Source organism: Lepidochelys kempii, chromosome 2 (genome assembly GCF_965140285.1).
Source record: "Lepidochelys kempii isolate rLepKem1 chromosome 2, rLepKem1.hap1, whole genome shotgun sequence".
In the NCBI taxonomy this organism is placed as follows: domain Eukaryota; kingdom Metazoa; phylum Chordata; order Testudines; family Cheloniidae; genus Lepidochelys; species Lepidochelys kempii.
The window spans coordinates 258,781,256-258,803,533 of record NC_136381.1 but is presented as its reverse complement, the minus strand read 5'-3'; the positions used below and the strand labels follow the sequence as shown (position 1 = coordinate 258,803,533).

General features: G+C 43.8%; 1 protein-coding gene across 6 annotated transcripts in view; it reads left to right on the top strand.

Annotated features, from left to right (window-relative positions):
* Positions 1-1,012: 1,012 nt before the first annotated feature.
* The window catches only part of DLEC1 (DLEC1 cilia and flagella associated protein), a 54,008-nt gene continuing 32,742 nt past the window's right edge, over positions 1,013-22,278 (top strand). For 4 of the 6 annotated variants that reach the window (XR_012157651.1, XM_073334708.1, XM_073334707.1 and 1 more), the window contains exons 1-13: positions 1,013-1,139; positions 4,302-4,442; positions 7,565-7,721; positions 8,328-8,438; positions 11,698-11,894; positions 12,177-12,397; positions 12,657-12,738; positions 13,117-13,204; positions 14,080-14,253; positions 15,046-15,182; positions 15,562-15,654; positions 17,750-17,840; positions 21,567-21,729. Coding sequence is in view for 5 of the 6 variants with exons in the window: in XM_073334708.1 (XP_073190809.1) it covers positions 1,065-1,139; positions 4,302-4,442; positions 7,565-7,721; positions 8,328-8,438; positions 11,698-11,894; positions 12,177-12,397; positions 12,657-12,738; positions 13,117-13,204; positions 14,080-14,253; positions 15,046-15,182; positions 15,562-15,654; positions 17,750-17,840; positions 21,567-21,729 (1,730 nt within the window). In the remaining variant the exon portion in view is untranslated. Of the gene's footprint in view, positions 1,140-4,301; positions 4,443-7,564; positions 7,722-8,327; positions 8,439-11,697; positions 11,895-12,176; positions 12,398-12,656; positions 12,739-13,116; positions 13,205-14,079; positions 14,254-15,045; positions 15,183-15,561; positions 15,655-17,749; positions 17,841-21,566; positions 21,730-22,278 lie in introns of those variants that run through there. The other 2 variants (XM_073334709.1, XM_073334710.1) reach the window with 2 other exon arrangements.

Genomic DNA, 22,278 nt, shown 5'->3' with positions numbered 1-22,278 from the left:
ATCTATCACACTGAGGAGATTTTAACTTCAAGACTCCTTATAAGAAATGGAAAGGGAGGTGGATATTTTTTGCTGTTTTTAAAATTAAATAGGCAGCTAGTATTGTTTTTAAAATGATTATGAAGAACAGGTTGAAGCTTTGTTTTAATGTGTCGTTTATCTGGACTGCTCAAGACCTGAATGCTTGTGGAGGAGAAACTGTTTGCGTTGGCTTCTTAAATACCTTCATGCTGTTTCACATGGGATATTCCTTGATGAAGCATAGGAGCCTTGTCTTATTACAGGCTTATTCAAAGTGATACAAGATACCAAAGTGAGATCTTGGAAGAGTGTTGCCGTTTTCATAATGTAATAAAACTACTGTAATGATAAATAATTAATAATAAATCGTGTGTAATAAGCATGTCATAAAAACAAATTGTATATTTCCAAGATCACCGCTTTTATAATTTATACTCAGGTAAAGGAGAAAATCCCCGGAAACATTCATTTTTTAGGAGCTTTGGGTTCGCCGGACTTGAGGTTTTCTGAAAGGGGTTCACAGGCTGTTAAAGTTTGGGACCCACTGACCTAGAGTGAACTGAGACAGGAAAATCAAAGGCTACCAGGCGCCCCCAGAGCTGGAAGTGTGGCCTGGTGGGCAGCGAAATCCGGGGTCATAAGCCCAGGGCTAGATCTCAGGCTGTGGGGCAGCCTGCGAGGGGACAGGGGCGATGTCACAGAGAGGAGGGAGAGGGTGACTACCGCTAAGCGACGACCACAGCGCACCTCCACAAAGGGGACGGGGCGCGGGGGCTACAAACACTGCTACCCGCCCAGCCCCAGCTCTGCGCTCCCTGCGGCCCCCGGGGCGGTCTCCCCAAGGAAGGGGCGCGATGGCGGCCCAGGCGCTCGCCAGCCCCGGCGCGGGAGGAACCCGCTGCTGGCTGGGAGGAGGCGCCGTCGCTAGGGCAGGGCGCTGGTAAACTGAGCCGGCCGCTCCCCTAGCGACAGGCTCCGGCCGAGCCCGCCCGGTGCGAGCGGCGGGGCCGGGGCTGCCCTGGCCTCCGGGCCCCGCGTGGGGGATGGCGGCGGGCGGGGCCCCCAGCAGCCCTGAGCCCTCCATGGACAGACACAGACCCGCCTCCGAGCGGACTCAGGTAACGGCCCCGGCATGGCCCTTCCCCGCCTCCGAGACCGACCCCCTCCCCAGGCCAGCAGGCCCCCCCCCCCCGAGACCGACCCCCCCAGGCCAGCAGGAGCCCCCCCGAGACTGAGCCCCCCCTCAGAGACCGGCCCCCCCCCGAGACTGAGCCCCCCTCCGAGACCGACCCCCCCCCAGGCCAGCAGGAGCCCCCCCGAGACTGAGCCCCCCTCAGAGACCGGCCCCCCCCCGAGACCGACCCCCCCCCGGCCAGCAGGAGCCCCCCCGAGACTGAGCCCCCCTCAGAGACCGCCCCCCCCGAGACTGAGCCCCCCTCCGAGACCGAGCCCCCCCAGGCCAGCAGGAGCCCCCCCGAGACTGAGCCCCCCTCAGAGACCGGCCCCCCCCCGAGACTGAGCCCCCCTCCGAGACCGACCCCCCCCAGGCCAGCAGGAGCCCCCCCGAGACTGAGCCCCCTCTCAGAGACCGGCCCCCCCCCCGGAGACCGACCCCCCCCCGGCCAGCAGGAGCCCCCCCGAGACTGAGCCCCCCTCAGAGACCGCCCCCCCCGAGACTGAGCCCCCCTCCGAGACCGAGCCCCCCTCAGAGACCGGCCCCCCCCCCGAGACCGACCCCCCCCCGGCCAGCAGGAGCCCCCCCGAGACTGAGCCCCCCTCAGAGACCGCCCCCCCGAGACTGAGCCCCCCTCCGAGACCGAGCCCCCCCAGGCCAGCAGGAGCCCCCCCCGAGACTGAGCCACCCTCAGAGACCGCCCCCCCCGAGACTGAGCCCCCCTCCGAGACCGACCCCCCCCAGGCTAGCAGGGCCTCCGCCCCGAGACCGACCCCCGCAGGCCAGCAAGGCCCCCCCCAGGCCAGCAGGGTGCCCCCCCCGAGACCGACCCCCCAGGCCAGTAGGACCCCCCCCAAGACCGACTCCCTAGGCCAGCAGGGCCCCCCGCCCCCCCCCGAGACCAACCCCCGCAGGCCAGCAAGGCCCCCCCCAGGCCAGCAGGGTGCCCCCCGGGACTGACCCCCCCCTCCAAGACCGACCCCCCCCAGGCCAGCAGGGCCCCCCCCACTGAGACTGACCCACCAGCAGGGTCCTCCCCCCTCTGAGACCAACCCCCTCCCCTCCTAGACAGACCCCCAGGCCAGCAGGACCTCCCCCCCGCCCCGAGACAGACCCTCCCCTCTTTGAGACCGACCCCCCAGGACCCTTCTCCCTCCGAGACCAACCCCCCCGCAGCAGGCCCCTCCAAGACCGACCCCACCAGGCCAGCTGGGCCCTCCCCCCTCAGAGACCGACCCCCCCCCCCGCCCCGTAGGGCCCTCCCTCCTCAGAACCTCCTCTTCCCCCCCCCCAAGTCCTCCCCTGCCTTCAGAGATCAACCCCCTACCCTGCACTCAAAGACCAATGCTCCTGCCTGGTCCTTCCCCTGCCCTCAAAAACTGATTCCCCCGCCCCTGCAGGGCCCTCCACACACACAAACCTCCCTCTCTCACCCTCCAATACTTCCCCCCCTCCCCCCAGGGCCTTCCCCCCTCCAGACCAACACTTCCCAGACTCCCCTCTGCCTTAGAGACACCCCCCCCTGCCCCGCTGGAGACCCTTCCACAGAGATACCTCCTGCAACCACACCCCGATGCTACCTCCACCCTCAGAGACACCCCTCCACCCATGATCCAATGGCTGGAAGTTGAAGCTAGGCAAATTCAGACTAGAAACATGGTGTAGATTTTTAACAGGGTAATAAAACATTGAAACAATTTACCAAGGGTCATGGTGGGGTCTCCATCACTGACCATTATAAAATCAAGATGGAATGTTTTTCTAAAATATCTGCTCTTGGGATTTGCTGGGGGGGGGATTTCTGTGGCCTGTGATATACAGGAAGTCAAACCAGATGATCACAATGGTCCCTTCTGGGCTAGGGATCTATGAATCACAAAGAGAGAGACACACACACACACCCCAGCAGCCCATTCACTGTGCCCGGATACCCCAACCCATTCAGAGCTCCAGCAGGGAGCCTCTTTGCCCCACTTGGAGAGACACCCACCAGCCTATCCAGAAAGACACCCCTGTACACACACTCCCTCTCAGACACGCCTCTCTTGGACCTTCCTGTGAACCCCCCTTCTGTGCCCCTATAGTATCCACTGCAGACAGGACCCCCTTTCCACCACCATCTGACATTTCCTCTACCTCCTAAGTCCCCTCTCTGGCAGACCCCAATTCCCCCTGCAGATAGTCCTTTACAGACAGAGCCTTCCAGCCCTAGAAAGTCCACACCTAGCCACCCACCCAGCCATTCTCTGGAGGATCTGAATGGAATTTGCTTTTGCAGCCTATATCTTTATATAACCCAGATTTCTATAAAGCAAATAGATACACAGAGCTTCTATATCCAGAACATTATGTACATAGTCCCCTTTCTTACCAAAGCACTGGTAATCTGAAGCTACTGCTGTGGAACCAAACTGATTTACAAAAAGAAAAGGAGTACTTGTGGCACCCTAGAGACTAACCAATTTATTTGAGCATAAGCTTTCGTGAGCTACAGCTCATTTCATCGGATGCATACTGTGGAAAGTTTAGCAGATCTTATTATATACACACAAAGCATGAAAAAATACCTCCTCCCACCCCACTCTCCTGCTGGTAATAGCTTATCTAAAGTGATCACTCTCCTTACAATGTGGATGATAATCAAGGTGGGCCATTGCCTTGATTATCATCAGGAGAGTGAGTTTGTGTGTGTGGGGGGGGGTGAGAAAACCTGGATTTGTGTTGGAAATGGCCCACCTTGATTATCATACACATTGGAAGGAGAGTGATCACTTTAGATAAGCTATTACCAGCAGGAGAGTGGGGTGGGAGGAGGTATTTTTTCATGCTTTGTGTGTATATAATAAGATCTGCTAAACTTTCCACAGTATGCATCCGATGAAGTGAGCTGTAGCTCATGAAAGCTTATGCTCAAATAAATTGGTTAGTCTCTAGGGTGCCACAAGTACTCCTTTTCTTTTTGCGAATACAGACTAACACGGCTGTTACTCTGCAAACTGATTTAATCACTGTTGCATGTATGGTTTAATATTCATGCCCCTCACTCTCAATCCTGTCTCTGTTTCTAAAGATTAACAATTTCTCACCCTAAATTTTTCCCCTTCAGGACATTTCTCATTTGTTGACTAGCGTCTTTAAGAGCACTTATACTGCAGATGTTATAGGGATGGACACTGGAACAAATCTGATCAAGTCCCGTGGAGGAGACAATCTCTATCATGAGAAGTTTGTGGAGGAGCTGCAAAAGGTAAAGCAAATAAACAAAAAACAGAGGCAATTTTCAGAGCTGTTCTGAGATTTAGCAAAATGTTTGTCAATGTTAATTCAGACCTCCCAGGATTTTTTTTCACAATGGTTTCCTAGAATCGCAACGAGATTTTCATGAGCAGTTTGAATGCTAGTGGCAAATACCCTTCTTAAGACCAATTTTGCTTGTGGAGCCTCTCATCTCAAATGCCACCTGATGCTCCTAACTGTTGTTCTGGGAGTTTTTTCAGATGTGAAGTAAAAAACAATTCTCTTTAAAGTTCCTAAAGCACTATCTGCTTTTACCCTACATTCTCCCTGCAGTTTCAAGTGGATGTGATAGTCTTCTTACTATCCTTCAATAAATTGTTGTGTAGTGTTGTTGTATGCTCTTAAGGAGCTGCTGAATGGAGTGAAGTGATCCTTATATAACCATTTCCTACCTCACTGGTGGGTTGTGATACATAATTCATTAATGTTTGCAAAGCACTTTTGAGACAAAAATGATGAAAAAAGCTATAGAAGTGCAAAGTATTTTTTGTAATCCTATTGCTTCAGTAGGTGCTGAGCGAGAATAGGAGACGAGATCACTGTTAAAATGAACAGATATTCTGATTTTGGCAACAGATGTTAATTTTGTAGGCACCATCTATCTCTTCGTACTGTTCACAGACTCATAGATGACTCGTGCCTCCCCATATTGGGGGGGCACAAATCTAAAGGGAAAGAGACATGACCGCACCATGTGTCTCCCCTGCTTGGTGCCCCAAGCCCTGTGCCCAGCCTGGGACCTCTGCACTCTCCCCGCCCCACCAACATTATCTGCAGGGGGGGACTCTGTCCTTCCCCCGCTGTGCCTTCCCCCCTCCCCAGCATGTTCGGCTGCTTTCCCTGGGAGCCGGCCCCAGGCGGGGAGCAGGACGGAGCCATTTCTCACGCAGCTGAAGCTGGCTACTGAGGGTCGCTGACTCTGTGCAGCGCAGCAACTGCCCGAGAGATCCTGGCTGGGGAGATGGTGGCACCTGGGCCCGACTGCTGGGGATAGGGGATGAGTGAGCTGGAAATGTGCCTGGGGGGAGAGGGGATTCTGGCTCACTTGGCCCCTGTCCCTAGCAGCTGGGCCTAGCTGGGGGGCGGCCTGCCACCTTCCCAACCAGGCTCTCTCAGGCAGCCACTATGCCGCACAGAGCAGTGACCCTGAATGGCTGGCATAAGAAGTGGCTAGTTCTGCCCCTTCTGCTTCCTGCCCAGGCCCGGCAGCCACAGTCAGAGGCCGAGCATGCCAGGGGACAGGGGCAGTGGGAGAAGGATAGAGCCCCTCTCCTTCCCCATGCTGGCAGCCCATGCAGAAATCTGGTGTGGCACCTGACCCTGCATACCCCACAACGCATCACCTATGCACAGACTGCAAGACAGACAAGCATGAATTTCAGATTCTATATTTTTCTCCTGAGTTGAGTTTCTTAAGAAGGTACCAGTGAATGGAGTCTGCTTTTTCTTGACAATATCTGAGTAGTGTGTTTGAATGATCTCTCCTCAAACATTGACATCTTGTCATTTAAAGTAAGATGCTTCCCAAAAGAAGTACCATATATACTCGTTCAGAAGCCGAATATTTTTGGTAAAAAAGTGACACATCAAAGAGTAGGGGTCGGCTTATAAACGGGTCTACACCAAAATTTGATGATTTAAAACTCTATGAAATCATTGAATTGAATATCTAATACATTGTTGTTTTGTTTACCTGGAGCGTCTGCAGGCACGGAGCCCCTCAGTTCCCTGTGGCTGCGGTTTGCCGTTCCCAGCCAATGGGAACTGCGGGAAGTGGCGCCACTTCCCGTAGCTCCCATTGGCTGGGAATGGCAAACCATGGCCACTGGGAGCTGAGGGGCTCCATGCCTGCAGACGCTCCAGGTAAACAAAACATCCTGACCCTCCAGCGGCTTACCCTGATGGGCCGGGAGCCAAAGTTTGCCAGCCCCTGAAATATAGGGTCGGCTTATGAAAGGGTCATACAGTTTTTACCATTTTTACTTATCCCTCTTGGGGAGGAGGTGTCTGCTTATAAACGAACCGGCTTATGATCGAGTATATGCGGTAGTTAGCATTAAGATAAACCATGTTATCAGAAATTTATTTAGATTTTCTTTTAAAGTGGGTGGTGCTCTATCCATCTGAGGAATGGGTACAATATGTGCTGTATAGTCAGTGCAAATCAGAGCTTTACAAAATCCACTTTCCAGCTTGCTATTGGAGAACAGAAAACTTACAAGTTAGAGGTGGGTGAAACTGAGCTATCAATTCACTTTTAACTGCAGATTTTAAGCTTTCAGGTTTTGAAGGGTTTTTAAAAGTTGTTTTTAGTCCTAAATCTGAACAGATGTGCAGTCTTTCTGAGTCTGTAGACAGGTAATCTTAAAACCTCTCTTGTTGGAGCAGCTGTGGAATGAAATCAACAAGACTTTGGTCATTTTCACGGCTGATATTCAAAACCAGTAGGAAAAAATTGATGATGAATGCTATTTTGTTGAAACTGAAATTTTCTCAGATCCAAGATGGAATTGGGGGATCAGGGAAGAAGGACACAGAGAGAAGAATAGTCAATAGCCTACTATTTAGGACACTCACCTGGGATGTGGGAGACTTGGTTCAAATCCCTGCTCTGAATCAGTGAATTAAAAAACTTTCTAGTAACTAGGGGAGAGAGAACACTTTAAATTTAATCATATACCTGATATAGTATCTGGAACACAAGTAGGGTCCAAGCATAGCACCTTCCCTCTTTCCAGTAGCAGAGGTTGAAGGTCAGGCTTCTCAGTAGGGTATTGCCCCTGGAATTCATTGGTAAAGGGGCCCCTTTCGTCATATCTGCCTCTGGTTATAAAGTTTAGTGATCTGACTGGTAGGCATCTGGTAAATGTTTCAAGCCCCACCACAAGTTAAATGTTAGAAAATAATGCATTCTATTCTGAGAGTTTATTCTTGTAAAGCAAAAACATTCTAGCAAGACTTCAGAAAGAAACAGAAAATATTTATTTTTCTATTACATGTACTGAAATTAGTAATAATTTGTGATAGCTAAAAATATATTTATTTATTTACATTCACCAATCTACTTGCCAGATTCATACTGAATATAACCATCGACTGACAGAAATTGACATAGTAGAAAAGCACATCATTCAGGCAAGAGCTCGAGCAACAGCAGCAGAAGAAAGGGCTCTGAACATGTTGAAGATAGATGTTGGGGAGGACTTCCACAACATTGGATTGCCACCAGGTGAGGTTTCTGGGAATGTTACCTATCCCAGTACACATTTATGGGATCTGGAACCAAATTCAATGCTTATTTAAGTCAATGGAAAGACTCCCATTGACTTCAGTGAACTTTTGATCATAATGCCAGGGTTTAATACCACTTATACTAAAAGAGAGATCTGAGAAACTGTAAGGAGAGAATCAAAAAGAAAAAAATTAATCTTACATAATAAGAAACTAATTGGACAGGTCATTTTCAATGCCTGAAACCTGCCATTAATGGTTCTATACCTTAACTTTGTTGCAAGCATATATAAACAGCTGTACAAAAATCATTAATACAAATGTCTTCACAATTGCCCTGTTGATAAGTGTTATTACAGGCAGGGAAACTGACACAGAGATTAAGTGATTGGTCCAAGGCCCCAGAGCCATGAATCAGAACTGAATTTAGAATTCTGGAGTTGTTTGAGTTAAGTTCTGTGCTCAGTTTACAGACCATATTTCTCTCCAAAATACTTCATTGTAGTGATGTGAAGGAGAAACAACAGAAATGTGGACTGACCATTGTTAGTGTATCTTAAAACACCAATCTTTTATTTGTTTTTGTTTTTTTTTAATATTGTAGTGAAGTCCTCCTTTCGATGGTGTGTGGATAATGACCTTCTCAAAAAACATAATTTAATCTGCCCTGAAGATTACATCACTGATAGAATACCCATTACCAAAGCACCTAAAGGTAACTTTTAAAGTAGAGACTAATACGGATTTCTGATAATGCTCTGAAGAATTAGACATGGATAGCCTGCGCATAATGCTCTGTACTTCTGCCTAATGAGCAGAATCACGAAGGGCTTTACCATATGAACACTTAGTTCGTGGCAAGCTGGGGTGTAAATTGACTGTGCTGTAGCCTGTTGTGCACTAGGTGTCCATGTAGACCATGTTGCTGAGCACTAACAGTTCTCTAGTGCACTTTAATGTACCCTGCTTTGAAATGGGAATAGATTAAGGAGGACGATAAACTGTTTAGTCTATGGCAACCGGCTCCACACAGAGATGTTGTGTGCTGCAGGCTAGTGTGAGGTAGATTTGCAACCAGCTTGTTGTGAACTAAGTGTTTATATAGACAAGCCCTAACATTTAAAGTACTAAGAATTAGCTTAAAGGACACAGTAAAGATATTACATTTGTAATATATTACAAAAATTCTCCTTTCTGTGTAACTAATAAATTACTAAAACTGCAATTTGTTTTAAATATCAAATTTACTTTTCATTACCAATGCTGTTTGTTTATTTTTTTCAGCTCACTCACTTTAGACAGCGAATCTGTGGTGGTCAGTTTCACCCTGTGATTCTTCTGCATTAGCAAATGCAGCAGTATTTATGTGATAAACAGAGCAGACAAATAATTAAATTATTTAAATGAAAGCAGTTTTTATTTTAAAAATTTGTTCTGATTAATCTCTGTGCCTTTGTTTTAGAGCTGATCAAAAATTTTCTAACAGAATGTTTTTCCATCTAAAATGCTGATTTGATTAAATTGAAATGTGTTATGAGAACATATTAATTTTGTCTGAAATTTTTATGGGAAAGTATCAAATCGTTTTTGATAATGTCAAAATATTTCATTTTTACTTTATCAAAACTTTTTTTCAATAAGGTGAAATGTTCCACTTTGATTTTATCATTTTCACACACACACATATATAAACAAAACATTTCAATACGGTCAAAATGAAATATTTCAGAACATTTCATTTTGCAAAAAAATCCGTGGTTTCTACTTTTTGTCCAAATTAAGGATGATATGAAATTTCAAATCTTGGAATTTCTTCAGTGTGAGAATTCCATTTTTTATCAACTCTGTTTATCCATTTGTAAAGTGGAGATAGTAACTTATCTACCTCAGAGAGGAGTTATAAGGCTTAATTAACTGTTTTTAGATCATATTAAGATCCTCAAATAAAGGGTGTTAAAGAAGTTGAATGCAGTGTTGTTGTAACTGTGTTGGTCCCAGGGTATTAGAGAGACAAGGTAGGTGAGGTAATATCTTTATTTATTTATTTATTTATTTATTATTTTATTATTATTGTATTTTGATCATTGTAAGTTTGTCCTAAATGTTATCAGTATGATTTGTGATTGAAACAGATTAACCTACTTGTAACAAAATAAACTGTAAATATGGCGGAAACACTAGAGCACTTAAATATTTAGTTGTTTTGCTAACTCCAAGACCAATCTTGTATTATTAATAATTAGGGCTCTCAAGCAATTAAAAAAATTAATCGTGATTAATAGTGCAATTAATCGCACTGTTAAACAATAATTGAATACCATTTATTTAAATATTTTTGGATGTTTTCTACATTTTCAAATATATTGATTTCAATTACAACACAGAATACAAAGTGTACAGTGCTCACTTTATATTTATTTTTGATTACAAGTATTTGAATTATAAAAAAAAAGAAATCGTAGTATTCAGTTCACCTAATACAAGTACTGTAGTGCAATCTCTTTATCATGAAAGTTGAATTTACAAATGTAGAATTATGTACAAAAAAACCTGCATTCAAAAATAAAACAATGTAAAATTTTAGAGCCTGCAAGTCCACTCAGTCCTACTTCTTGTTCAGCCAATCAAATTTGTTTACATTTGCAGGAGATATAATGCTGCCCGCTTCTTGATTACAATGTCACCTGAAAGTGAGAACAGGTGTTCTTGTCGCACTGTTGTAGCTGGCGTCGCAAGATATTTACGTGCCAAATGCACTGAAGATTCATGTCCCTTCATGCTTCAACCACCATTCCAGGGGACATGCATCCATGCTTATGATGGGTTCTGCTGCATAACAATCCAAAGCAGTATTGACCCACGCATGCTCATTTTCATTATCTATGTCAGATGCCACCAGCAGAAGGTTGATTTTCTTTTTTAGTCGTTCGGGTTCTGTAATTTCCGCATTGGAGTGTTGCTCTTTTAAGACTTCTGAAAGTATGCTCCACACCTCGTCCCACTCAGATTTTGGAAAGCACTTCAGATTCTTAAACCTTGGTTCAAGTGCTGTGGCTATCTTTAGAAATCTCACATTGGTTTCTTCTTTGCGTTTTGTCAAATCTGCGGTGAAAGTGTTCTTAAAACAAATAACATGTGCTGGGTCATCATCCGAGACGACTATACCATGAAATATGTGGCAGAATGCAGGTAAAACACAGACCAGGGGACATACAATTCTCCCCAAAAAAGTTCAGTCACAAATTTAATTAACACGTTATTTTTTTAACAAGTGTCATCAGCATGGAAGCATGTGCTCTGGAATGGTGGCTGAAGCATGAAGAGGCATACGAATGTTTAGCATATCTGGTACGTAAATACCTTGCAATGCCAGCTACAAAAGTGCCATGCAAATGCCTGTTCTCACTTTCAGGTGACATTGTAAATAAGAAGAGGACAGCATTATCTCCTGTAAATGTAAACAAACTTGTTTGTCTTAGCAATTGGCTGAACAAGAAGTAGGACTGAGTGGACTTGCGGGCTCTAAAGTTTTACATTGTTTTATTTTTGAGTGCAGTTATGTAACAAAAAAAATCTACATTTGTAAATTGCACTTTCACGATAACGAGATTGCACTACAGTACTTGTATGAGGTGAATTGAAAAATACTATTTCTTTTGTTTATCATTTTTACAGTGAAAATATTTGTAGTAAAAATAATATACACTTTGATTTCAATTACAACACAGAATACAATGTATATGAAAATCTAGAAAAACACCAAAATATTTAATACATTTCAATTGGTAGTCTATCGTTTAACAGTTTGATTAAAACTGAGATTAATCGCAATTAATTTTTTCGAGTTAATTGCATGAGTTAACGGCAATTAATTTACAGCCCTATTAATGTTTCTCTGCTTACAATAAGTTTCTAAAATGAATACTTTTCTCCCTATTGCTCAGAAAATGTCAATACTTTTCTTTGAACTGCAGGAAAAAAAGAGCCTGACTATATCAAGGAGACGCTTAGTTTTAAACAACTCATTTCTAAAAGTCCACGGGATCAGAAACATACAGAAATCCCACACTTGAGGAAAACATTAGATAGTCTGCCAGATGTATCTTTATCCACCTTAACGCTGTCTTCAACTCCTGAGCCTAGACATCAGACTAAGAAACCATCAAGTAAGGTATATTTCAGAGATGCACTCTTTTTAGCCCGTCAAACAGTTTAGGACTTATTGCTATCCCTGTAGAAAGAGGCAAGTCCTAGCACATTGCTATTTTAGTGTAAGTTGTTGCTTTCCATGTTGGAGAAGAGAAAAATACAGTAGTTTGCTGAGGGTGAAATTCTTTACTGTTACATAAAGCCTAAGTAATCAGGAATAGGTATTTTATATAACCCCCCCCCCCCCCCAAAGCTGCTGTATTTGACACTGAATTTTGCATCACACTCTCTGTTTGTTTCAAAGAAATCTAGCTCCTCTCACAAATCAGTCTGGAAAGATGATATGTACAAAGCGGATAGAGAACAAGACCGCATTTACCTTGCCAGACTTGAGAACCGACATAATTGCCTGAAGAATCCCCGCTTTTTCCCACCAAATACTCTTAATGGAGGAAAATCTCTTATTTTTCCTCAGAAGAAGGTAGATCGAATGATAACAGGAAGAAAAGTGACATTTGATAAAAGGTACGTACCTTGACTCTTGATCCTGCAGAGAGTTTTGCTTTGGAGTTATTCTGGTTTTATACCAGTTTAGCCAAAACAGTATTTTCTCCTGTGTATCTTAATTATAATCATTCAGAAATAATATCTTGCAAGGTTTTTATAATTTTTGTTATTCATGCTTATGGATGCAATCAGGACATTCTTAAGGCATAGATAAATAACTGACAGTGTAAGAGCTCACTGAATATTTCTCAAAGTTTCTCCCATTATTTTATTTCAGTGATCCTCAGTCTGTTCCTGTATTTCTAGCTACCCCGCCCGCTGTTTTGTTTTCTGAGTATGAAGTTGGTCAGGTTTATGAGGTAACAGCTTTTTCATCTACAAAGAATTTATTCTACCTCTGAGAAACTTGATGTCTCTCCATGACTTTCATAGTTCCCCCACCCCATGCAGACTTCCACATAGCTAACTAAACTCTCCTGAGCCTCATTTTCCTCTCTCTTTCAATCATCAGCAGAACTTCCCGCAAGGAGTACTAAGTGTGTCCTTTTCAACCTCAGGTTGCTTTTGTGTGACATGTCCTTTACTTCAGATGCTGACAGAAATGTTCAGTTTTCCCATTTACAAAATACCTACCTCCTAGGCGTGTTGTGAGAAGTAATTCACTGCTGTATGCAGAGTATTATGAAAATGAACAGTGCATAAGTGTTATTTGGTATTCTATTCTTTTTTAAACAAAGATGACTATAGAGCTGCAGAACCTGACTTCAGTGTGTCGCCATGTAAGAGTCATTCCTCCATCTACTTCAGCCTTTGCCATTGGGCTGGGTAAGTTGCTATTACTAGCTCTGAAGATGCAAAATTGTACAAGAACTAATTTGTCTACTTGAATATAATACATTGATTTTTGTGTGCGTCCCATCTACAATGCAATCCAGGTGGGCAGATCCTTAATCCCATAGAGTCTCATATCACTTCTTAGAAGTTAGAGGTTGTCTTACCTGTCTAGGACAGTCTACATGAAACTCCCAGACAGAAGTCTGAGACTCTAGTGGTCTAATTAAAAATGAAATGTAGGGAGATCAGACTGAAACAAAAGAAATGGTATGCATAACACATCTAGACGTAGGCTATGTCTACACTACTGTGGTAAATCGATCTACACTACGCAACTCCAGCTACGTGAACAACGTAGCTGGAGTCGACGTTCCTTAGATCGAGTTACCGCGTGGTCTACGCCGCGGGTGGTCGACAGGAAAAAATCTCCCATTGACTTACCTTACTCTTTTTGTCGGGGGTAGAATACAGGGATTGACTGGAGAGCGATCTGCAGTTGATTTGGCGGGTCTTTGCTAGACCCGCTAGATCAACCGCCAGTGGATCGATCTCAGAGCATTGATCCCTGCCGTAGTAGCATTGATCCCTGCCCTGAGACTGCAAAAACTCATCTAGGTCCTGATTCAATGCCCATTGAAATCAGTGTAAAGAGTCCCTTACTGCCCATTGACTTCAGAGGGAGCCATGGATATATAAGGACTGCAGGGTCAGGCTCTCTTATGGTCACACCATTTATGGCAAATTATCTAAGATAGCACATATTAAGAGTTCACTAAGAGCAGCTTTCAAAGGGCAGAATATGGTCATGAAAGCATAGAACAACTTTTGTATTTGAAATTTTAAATCACCTGCATTTTCTTTCCTAGGAAAATTTCCAGGAGAGGGTGGACTTGTCGCTCCTGGGATGACTTGCCAGTACACAATTCAGTTTATTCCTGAATATTTAGCTAATTATGAAGATTATATTCTAGTGGAGACGCAAGCACCATACTCTCTCCTAATCCCTATAGAAGCTAGGAGACCACCTCCTGTATTAACATGTAGGTGCAAGCACTCAATAGTTTCTGTTAAGCTTTAGGTCTCTGATTTTTAAAGGGCCTTGACTGTCTCCAACTTTATGGAGGATTGTAGAATAATGTTGCAGGTGCATTTCATACCACTTACGTGTCTAACTGTCTGATTTACATGCATAATCTGATTAATAGGCATTTAAATGCTGTAAAATACTCCCTTAATTATTTGTATCTGCCAAATTGTGCCAACAGTTATTTTCAGGGTGCAGAGCCAGAGGCCCAAAAATCTGAAGCCACTTTTGAAATTCAGATTCTATATATTTGCTATGTCCATCACTTCCTCAATTGTTAAACATTAAATATCTAGGGTGCTGTTTACTGCAAAACTCTCCTCTGAAAATATCTAGCCCAGCCTGTAATATCTCAAATCACAATCTCAACTGGCATAAATCTGCATAGCTCAATGGAGTTATGCCTATTTATACGAGCTGAAGATGTGCTGTTTTTGTTAGCCATCAGTAATTTGCTTTCCCCCAGCACAAAGCTCTTTTACAAAATCTTCTTTATTGTTATCAAAGTTTGACACAATCCTTGAGTACTTGGAGCTGGAAGCATCATTTAATATGGGAGAGTTATAGCAAGTTACAGCTCAAACTGCTGCACCTTTAAAGTAACCATTTAAAGTGTTTAGCATCTTTAGAGTCTTAATAATTCATATTCAATGAGTCCATGTTTAAAGAGTAATTGATTAAATAACTATTTTTCCTGCAGTTAGCTTTCACTACATGCGTATTTTCCTTGTTGTATTGTTTGTTGCAGTGCCTCGCATCATCAATTGTGGTTCCTGCCTTGTGGGGGGAGTAAAAATGACAGAATTTGTGTGCAGAAATGAAGGGTCCAGTAATGGAAAGTTCTGTATTATGCCAAAGAAAGTATGGCCACCTCCTAATTTCAGGGTAAGTGATTGGGAGGAACCATTGGACACAGTTTAGGTATCTCAAAGTATAAAGACTTTGTGGGCCATGACAATCAGCAGGGCTGGCCTGAAGTCATACATGCTCCTCTGTAAACTTCAAAAAAGGCCCTTTGTATCTGCCACTTGATTGTGACAACAGCACCCTTCCTGCCCTCTGCTCCCCCCAGGTAACCCAGAAAACCATGAGGATTTTCTGTCAATTAAGCAATGGTATATACCTTTGAGATTTATTGAAGAAGAAGAAGAATTATATGGAAAGAAAAAACTTTAATTGTCACAGGATGTCACCTACTCTAAATAGCTGGCTACAAAAACCCAACATGATCAATTTATTTTGTTTGTTCTTTTTTCACTTCAAGGCTGTTGCAACTATTGGTTTTGTGGAGCAAGGTCCGTTTGGGATCCGACCTGCTGTTTTTGAGCTAGGTCCAGATCAAGCTATGTTCTTAGAGGTCAGTAATTAGTGTTTAATATTTTGTACTTTACCAAATATATGAGCAATATAGGCCATTTTAAAATCCCGAAGTGTGATGCTTGGGGGGTTCACCCAGACCAGTAAGGGGTTGTGTCACTGCCTGCCCTATAGCCTTGGCTGCTTCTGTGCTGTGCAGCTTTGGCTCAGAGTCCTGACACCAGCAGCCTGCTTACAGCACAGTGGCCTCCCCCTGGCTTCCAGCAGCCTGGTTACTCCTTCCAGGGTGACACCAAGAGCCCTTCCAGTCCCAAGTCTACCTAAAACCATCTCCTCTGCAGTGTGCAGCCCCTCTCACTGTAGCACTAACAAAATCTTATCAAGTTGCTGCTCCTTTAAAGAGGCAGTACGCACTTCCAGCCTGTAAGTTTGGCTGAGGATTTTACTCTTCAGTTTGAAACACTGCACTTTGATGTTTGTGTAATAAAAGAAGATTATATATTAACGAAGAACAGATATTTAAGTGATACCAAGTAAGGAATTGAGATAGAAATGGTTACAAATAAACAAAAGTAAAAATACGCTTCTAAGACTAAAACCTAACTCAACAAACTAGAGTCTTCTGTTCAAAGTAGATTTCTCACCACAGCTGGTCTTTCAGCATGGCTGGCCAGTCTTTAGCCAGGATCCAACAGAGCTCAAGCTCTTGATTTCTTTGTCTCCTCAGGTGAAGTGTGAGAAATTGGCTTTTTCTCTCTGCCTATATCCTCAAAGTTTATCTTTGTTTTCAAAGTCAAGAAGCCCTCCTGCATCCACCATGGAGTTGACGCCACATTAATTTTTATAGTCTCCACCACCATCATGATAGTTAAATGGTTATCGCCCCCACTCGTTAATTTGATGGCTTTGTTTATCTTTTATGTAAATATACTTCTGTAGGCTTTCTCTTTGCTCAGTTTACGTTGGAGACACATTCAAGCAGGTGCAACCATATTCCTTTGTCTAGGGCAGGATGATTTAAGCCTTACTTGCCAAACACATTTTAAGAACGTATTTCCAGCCCATATTTATAATTTTTTGTATATCACCTGTACATATACATGTACATACATGCCTCTTGGAGGTCTCCCATGCATAGGAAGAATGCACTCACTAAGCCACCCATTAGGAGGCTGTAGTGTACACTCCTTTCTTTCACGTATGTGGACAGTGGTGAGGGGAGTGGTGCCATGGCCCTATCACCTTTCTATGCCTTTGGGGAGGCTTGTACTCCAGGAGGTGCTAGTGAGTAGCATTTGAGAGCATAGAGACTGCAATTATAGGTGCTTGTAAGGGGAGAAGGCTCCTGTGCCCTTCCAGCTCTGCTCACATGTCCAGGGGACAAGCCCAGTCTGACCCTAATCAAGGGATCCTGTGTGAAGCCAGAGACAACAACAGTTTGAGATCACAGGAGTACATCCCTTACTGTAATGGAGAGAGTCAAATCCAAGAAAGCACTTTCCTTCACAGATTTCCTTGGGAAGGAAGGGCAATCTCTCCTCCTCTTTCCTTTTGGAGCATAAATTCCTTTGTTGCATGCCTGCATAAATTCCTTTGTTGCATGCCTGCATAAATTCCTTTGTTGCATGCCTGCAGATGCTTATGCTCCATTTTGGATGCCAGTTGTGCTCTTTTTGAAGAGGGACACTCCAATTAATGTGTAGATCTTGCTGATCTGTACTGCTTTCTTTGCTGTCCTTTCCCATTTTCTCAGATCCAGATTACACAGAGATCTTCTGCAGAGTGCTGATTGGTTGAAGGATGCATAGGGATGGATGAATAACGTTGATAATGATCTCTACATGCTATCCACACTCTTTTGCAGTATATTTATCCCATATTTAAGACTTGATTCTGCCCTCAGTTACATTGGTGGAACACCAGTGAATTCAGAAGGCCTACTCTTGATTTACCTCAAAGTAACTGAGAGCAGACTCTGAACATTAAAGACTTTTTATGACATATGTAAGGTTTTATAATTGATTAATTGATCGCTAGAGTTTTTTTGTAATGAACATCTCTGTATAGAAGTCTAAGAATTGTATGAAATTAATTATGGGCACTGCTATTTCACTGTGTGCAATCGTCTCTTTTAGATACTGTTTTCCCCCTCGTCTCCTGAAAACCTGAAGCAGACATTCACTATTGTTTGTGATAATTGCCAGATCAATGACATCACAGTTACAGGTTTGTTTCTAATGTGTTTTGAGATATTGTATAAAGCGGAAAGTACAAGGTGTTTTAAACATTTTTAAATCAATGGATTAATCAGTGTTTGCAAAGCATTTTGAAGATGTTAACGTCAATGTTCAATGTATGTTATTATTGTTACATTATTCTACTAAATGAAACATTTGGAATCCCAACTGCACTAGAAACATACCTCTTAACTTGATGCATGATGCTGGCCTTTAAACTATGTGAGAAAGTCCTATAATGAATCATAGAAGATTAGGGTTGGAAGAGACCTCAGGAGGTCATCTAGTCTAACCCCCTGCTCAAAGCAGGACCAACCCCAACTAAATCATCCCAGCCAGGGCTTTGTCAAGTCGGGCCTTAAAAACCTTTAAGGATGGAGATTCCGCCACCTCCCTAGGTAACCCTTTCCAGTGCTTCACCACCCTCCTAGTGAAATAGTGTTTCCTAATGTCCAACTAGACCTCCCCCACTGTAACTTGAGACCATTGCTTCTTGTTCTGTCATCTGCCACCACTGAGAACAGCCGAGCTCCATCCTCTTTGGCACCCCCCCTTCAGGTAGTTGAAGGCTGCTACCAAATCCCCCCTCAGTCTTCTCTTCTGCAGACTAAATAAGCCCAGTTCCCTCAGCCTCTCCTCATAAGTCATGTGCCCCAGCCCCCTAATCATTTTAGATGCCCTACGCTACACTCGCTCCAATTTGTCCACATCATTTCTGTAGTGGGGGGCCCAAAACTGGACGCAATACTCCAGATGTGGCTTTACCAGTGCCGAATAGAGGGGAATAATCACTTCCCTCGATCTGCTGGCAATGCTCGTACTAATGCAGCCCAATATGCTGTTAGCCTTCTTGGCAACAAGAGCACACTACTGTCTCATATCCAGCTTCTCATCCGCTGTAATCCCCAGATCCTTTTCTGCAGAACTGCCGCTTAGCCAGTCGGTCCCCAGTCTGTAGCAGTGCATGGGATTCTTTCGTCCTAAGTGCAGGACTCTGCACTTGTCCTTGTTGAACCTCATCAGATTTCTTTTGGCCCAATCCTCCAATTTGTCTAGGTCACTCTGGACCCTATCCCTACCCTCCAGCATATCTACCTCTCCCCCCAGCTTAGTGTCATCTGCAAACTTTCTGAGGGTGCAATCCATCCCATCATCTAGATCATTAATGAAGATGTTGAAAAGGACCACCCCCTGGGGCACTTCCCTTGATACTGGCTGCCAACTAGACATCGAGCCGTTGATCACTACCCATTGAGCCCAACGATCTAGCCAGCTTTCTATCCACCTTATAGTCCATTCATCCAATCCATACTTTTTTAACTTGCTGGCAAGAATACTATGGGAGACCGTATCAAAAGCTTTGCTAAAGTCAAGGTATACCACATCCACCGCTTTCCCCATATCCACAGAGCCAGTTATCTCATCATAGAAGGCAATCAGGTTGGTCAGGCATGACTTGCCCTTGGTGAATCCATGTTGACTGTTTCTGATCATCTTCCTCTCCTCCAAGTGCTTCAAAATGGATTCCTTGAGGACTTGCTGCATGATTTTTTCTGGGAACTGAGGTGAGGCTGACCAGTCTATAGTTCCCCGGATTCTCCTTTTTCAAAGATGGGCAATATATTTGCTTTTTTCCAATCGTCCGGGACCTCTCATGATTCCCACGAGTTTTAGAAATAATGGCCAATGGCTCTGCAATCACATCAGCCAGCTCCCTCGGCACCCTCGGATGCGTTGCATCTGGCCCCATGGACTTGTGCATGTCCAGCTTTTCTATATAGTTCTTAACCTGTTCTTTCACCACTGAGGGCTGCTCACCTCCTCGCCATACTGTGCAGCCCAGTGCAGCAGTCTGGGAGCTGACCTTGTCTGTGAAGACTGAGGCAAAAAAAAGCATTGAGTACTTCAGCTTTTCCCACATCATCTGTCACTAGGTTGCCTCCCCCATTCAGTAAGGGTCCCACACTTTCCTTGACCAACTTCTTGTTACTAACATACCTGTAGAAACCCTTCTTGTTACCCTTCACATCCCTTGCTAGCTGCAACTCGAATTGTGCTTTGGCCTTTCTGATTACGCCCCTGCATGCTTGAGCAATATTTGTATACTCCTCCCTAGTCATCTGTCTAGGTTTCCACTTCTTGTAAGTGTCCTTTTTATGTTTAAGCTCACCAAAGATTTCTCTGTTAAGCCAAGCTGGTCGCCTGCCATATTTGCTATTTTTTCTGCACCTCAGGATGGTTTGTTCCTGTGTCCTCAATAAGGCTTCTTTAAAATATAGCCTGCTCTCCTGGCTTCCTTTCCTCCTCATATTAGCCTCCCAGGGATCCTGCCCATCAGTTCCCTGAGGGAGTCAAAGTCTGCTTTTCTGAAGTTCAGGGTCTCCAGTAGTTGCACCAGGAAGTTGTCCCCAACACTCTCCCAAAACTTCCTGGATTTTCTGTGCACTGCTGTATTGCTCTCCCAGCAGATGTCAGGGTGATTATAAGTCCCCCATGACAACCAGGGCCTGTGATCTGGAAACTTCTGTTAGTTGTCCGAAGAAAGCCTTGCCTACCTCATCCTCCTGGTCTGGTGGTCTGTAGTAGATACCCACCATGACATCATCCTTGTTGCTCTCACCTCGAAACTTAATCCAAAGACTCTCAACAGGCTTTTCTCCAGTTTCATACTGGAGCTCTGAGCAATCATACTGCTCTCTTACATAGAGTGCAACTTCTCCACCCTTTCTCCTCTTCCTGTCCTTCCTGAATAGTTTATACCCATCCATGATAGTGCTCCAGTCATGTGATTTACCCCATCAAGTCTCTGTTATTCCAATCACATCATAGTTCCTTGACCGTGCCAGGACTTCCAATTCTTCCTGCTTGTTTCAAAGCTTCTGGTGTTTGTTTTACAGGCATCCAAGATAACTAGCTGATTGCCCTACTTTCTCAGTATGAATTAGGTGGCCAATGAGGGGAATTAGCAAGGGAGAAAACTTAAAATAATGTGTGATTCATTTCATTGGCCTTATACCATTTTGCATTGACTCAAGATTTGATATTTATGATATCAAGAATATACGGTGACAAATTGTAAAATTCCAGTTTTTGTGGGAAAGACATGCATTTGGGTTTGAAACGTGTTGTGGCATACCCAGTCTTAAGCTATGTAGGCAATTGTGTTATGCTTGCTAATTTAACCTTTTGATTTTTAACCTAAATGCTTTTCTTACCAAGGACTTGTAAATACTTAAGAAATTATATATAATTTCCAGGCTTCCTAATAATTTTATTGAAAAATTTGCAGCAGTGCAAAGGTTTTTACTGTTTGCTGTAGTTGTTAATATACAACTCTTTTTTTTAATTGGTTATTTTCTGTGATAAAGATTGGGGGTCAGATTCTCAATTGAATTCTCATAGCTCAATTGACTTCAGTGGAACTATGCCAGTTTACATCAAATCATATCTGTTTATACTAGCTGATGAGCTGGCCTTGCAACCCCAAAATGTGTTAAATACATAAGGAAACTATCTGTATATATTGGTGTAGATTGGCAGTGAAATGATATCATGAAGGTACTGTAGTCTTAGCACGTTGGAGCGCAGAAGGCTGAGGAAAACCCAGATTTATCAGTAGTGTCCATTGCTATAGGTATGGTCATGAATAAGCAAGCAGTGTGAATAAACTTAACTGCCATATGGTAAACAGCGATTCATATTTATTTTCTTGCAGGAAGTGGACAGCTGATAGCTTTAGAGCTTTTATCTGTCACTGGTGGAGAAAGCCACCCAGCCCCTGGTGAGCCTACAGACATAGCAGCACAGCACCTCATACGTTTTGACCCTCAAAATCCACATGCAACAACAGAGAAGAAACTCCTTATAAGAAACTCTACGTACGTAGCTGCTAGTAATATAATAGCACGTTAGGACTGTAGAGTGTTGTTTTATGACCTAATATGTGCTACACTCTTCTGTTAGACTGGGACAGCAAGAATCCCCTGGGTTGGGGAAATATTCATGCAATTAATCAGCAATATGGATAAATGTTATTCTTGTTTGCAATAGCAGCCATGGGCACAATATACATATATCAGAGTGCTAAAGGCAGCCACAGATCACACTCCTGACTGAATGGCTGATCTGCTGCCATATTTTGATACATTTTCAGCTCTTTATACTGTATCCCTCCAGCCCCAGAAGATTTGTAAATGGGGGAGTTGGGGACAAAATGCCCTTAGTGGGAACACCTAAATCTAATAGATTAAATTATAAACTCTCTTTGGGATAAGGACCACATCTTAAAGTGCATTTATATTGTGCCTAGTACAATGGTACCCTGATCCTGATTGAGACCACTGGGCTTTGCTGTAACACTAATAATAATTAACAATATAATTAACAATAAGTTCAATATCTCTGATAACTGAAGTTAGAGGTTTGCA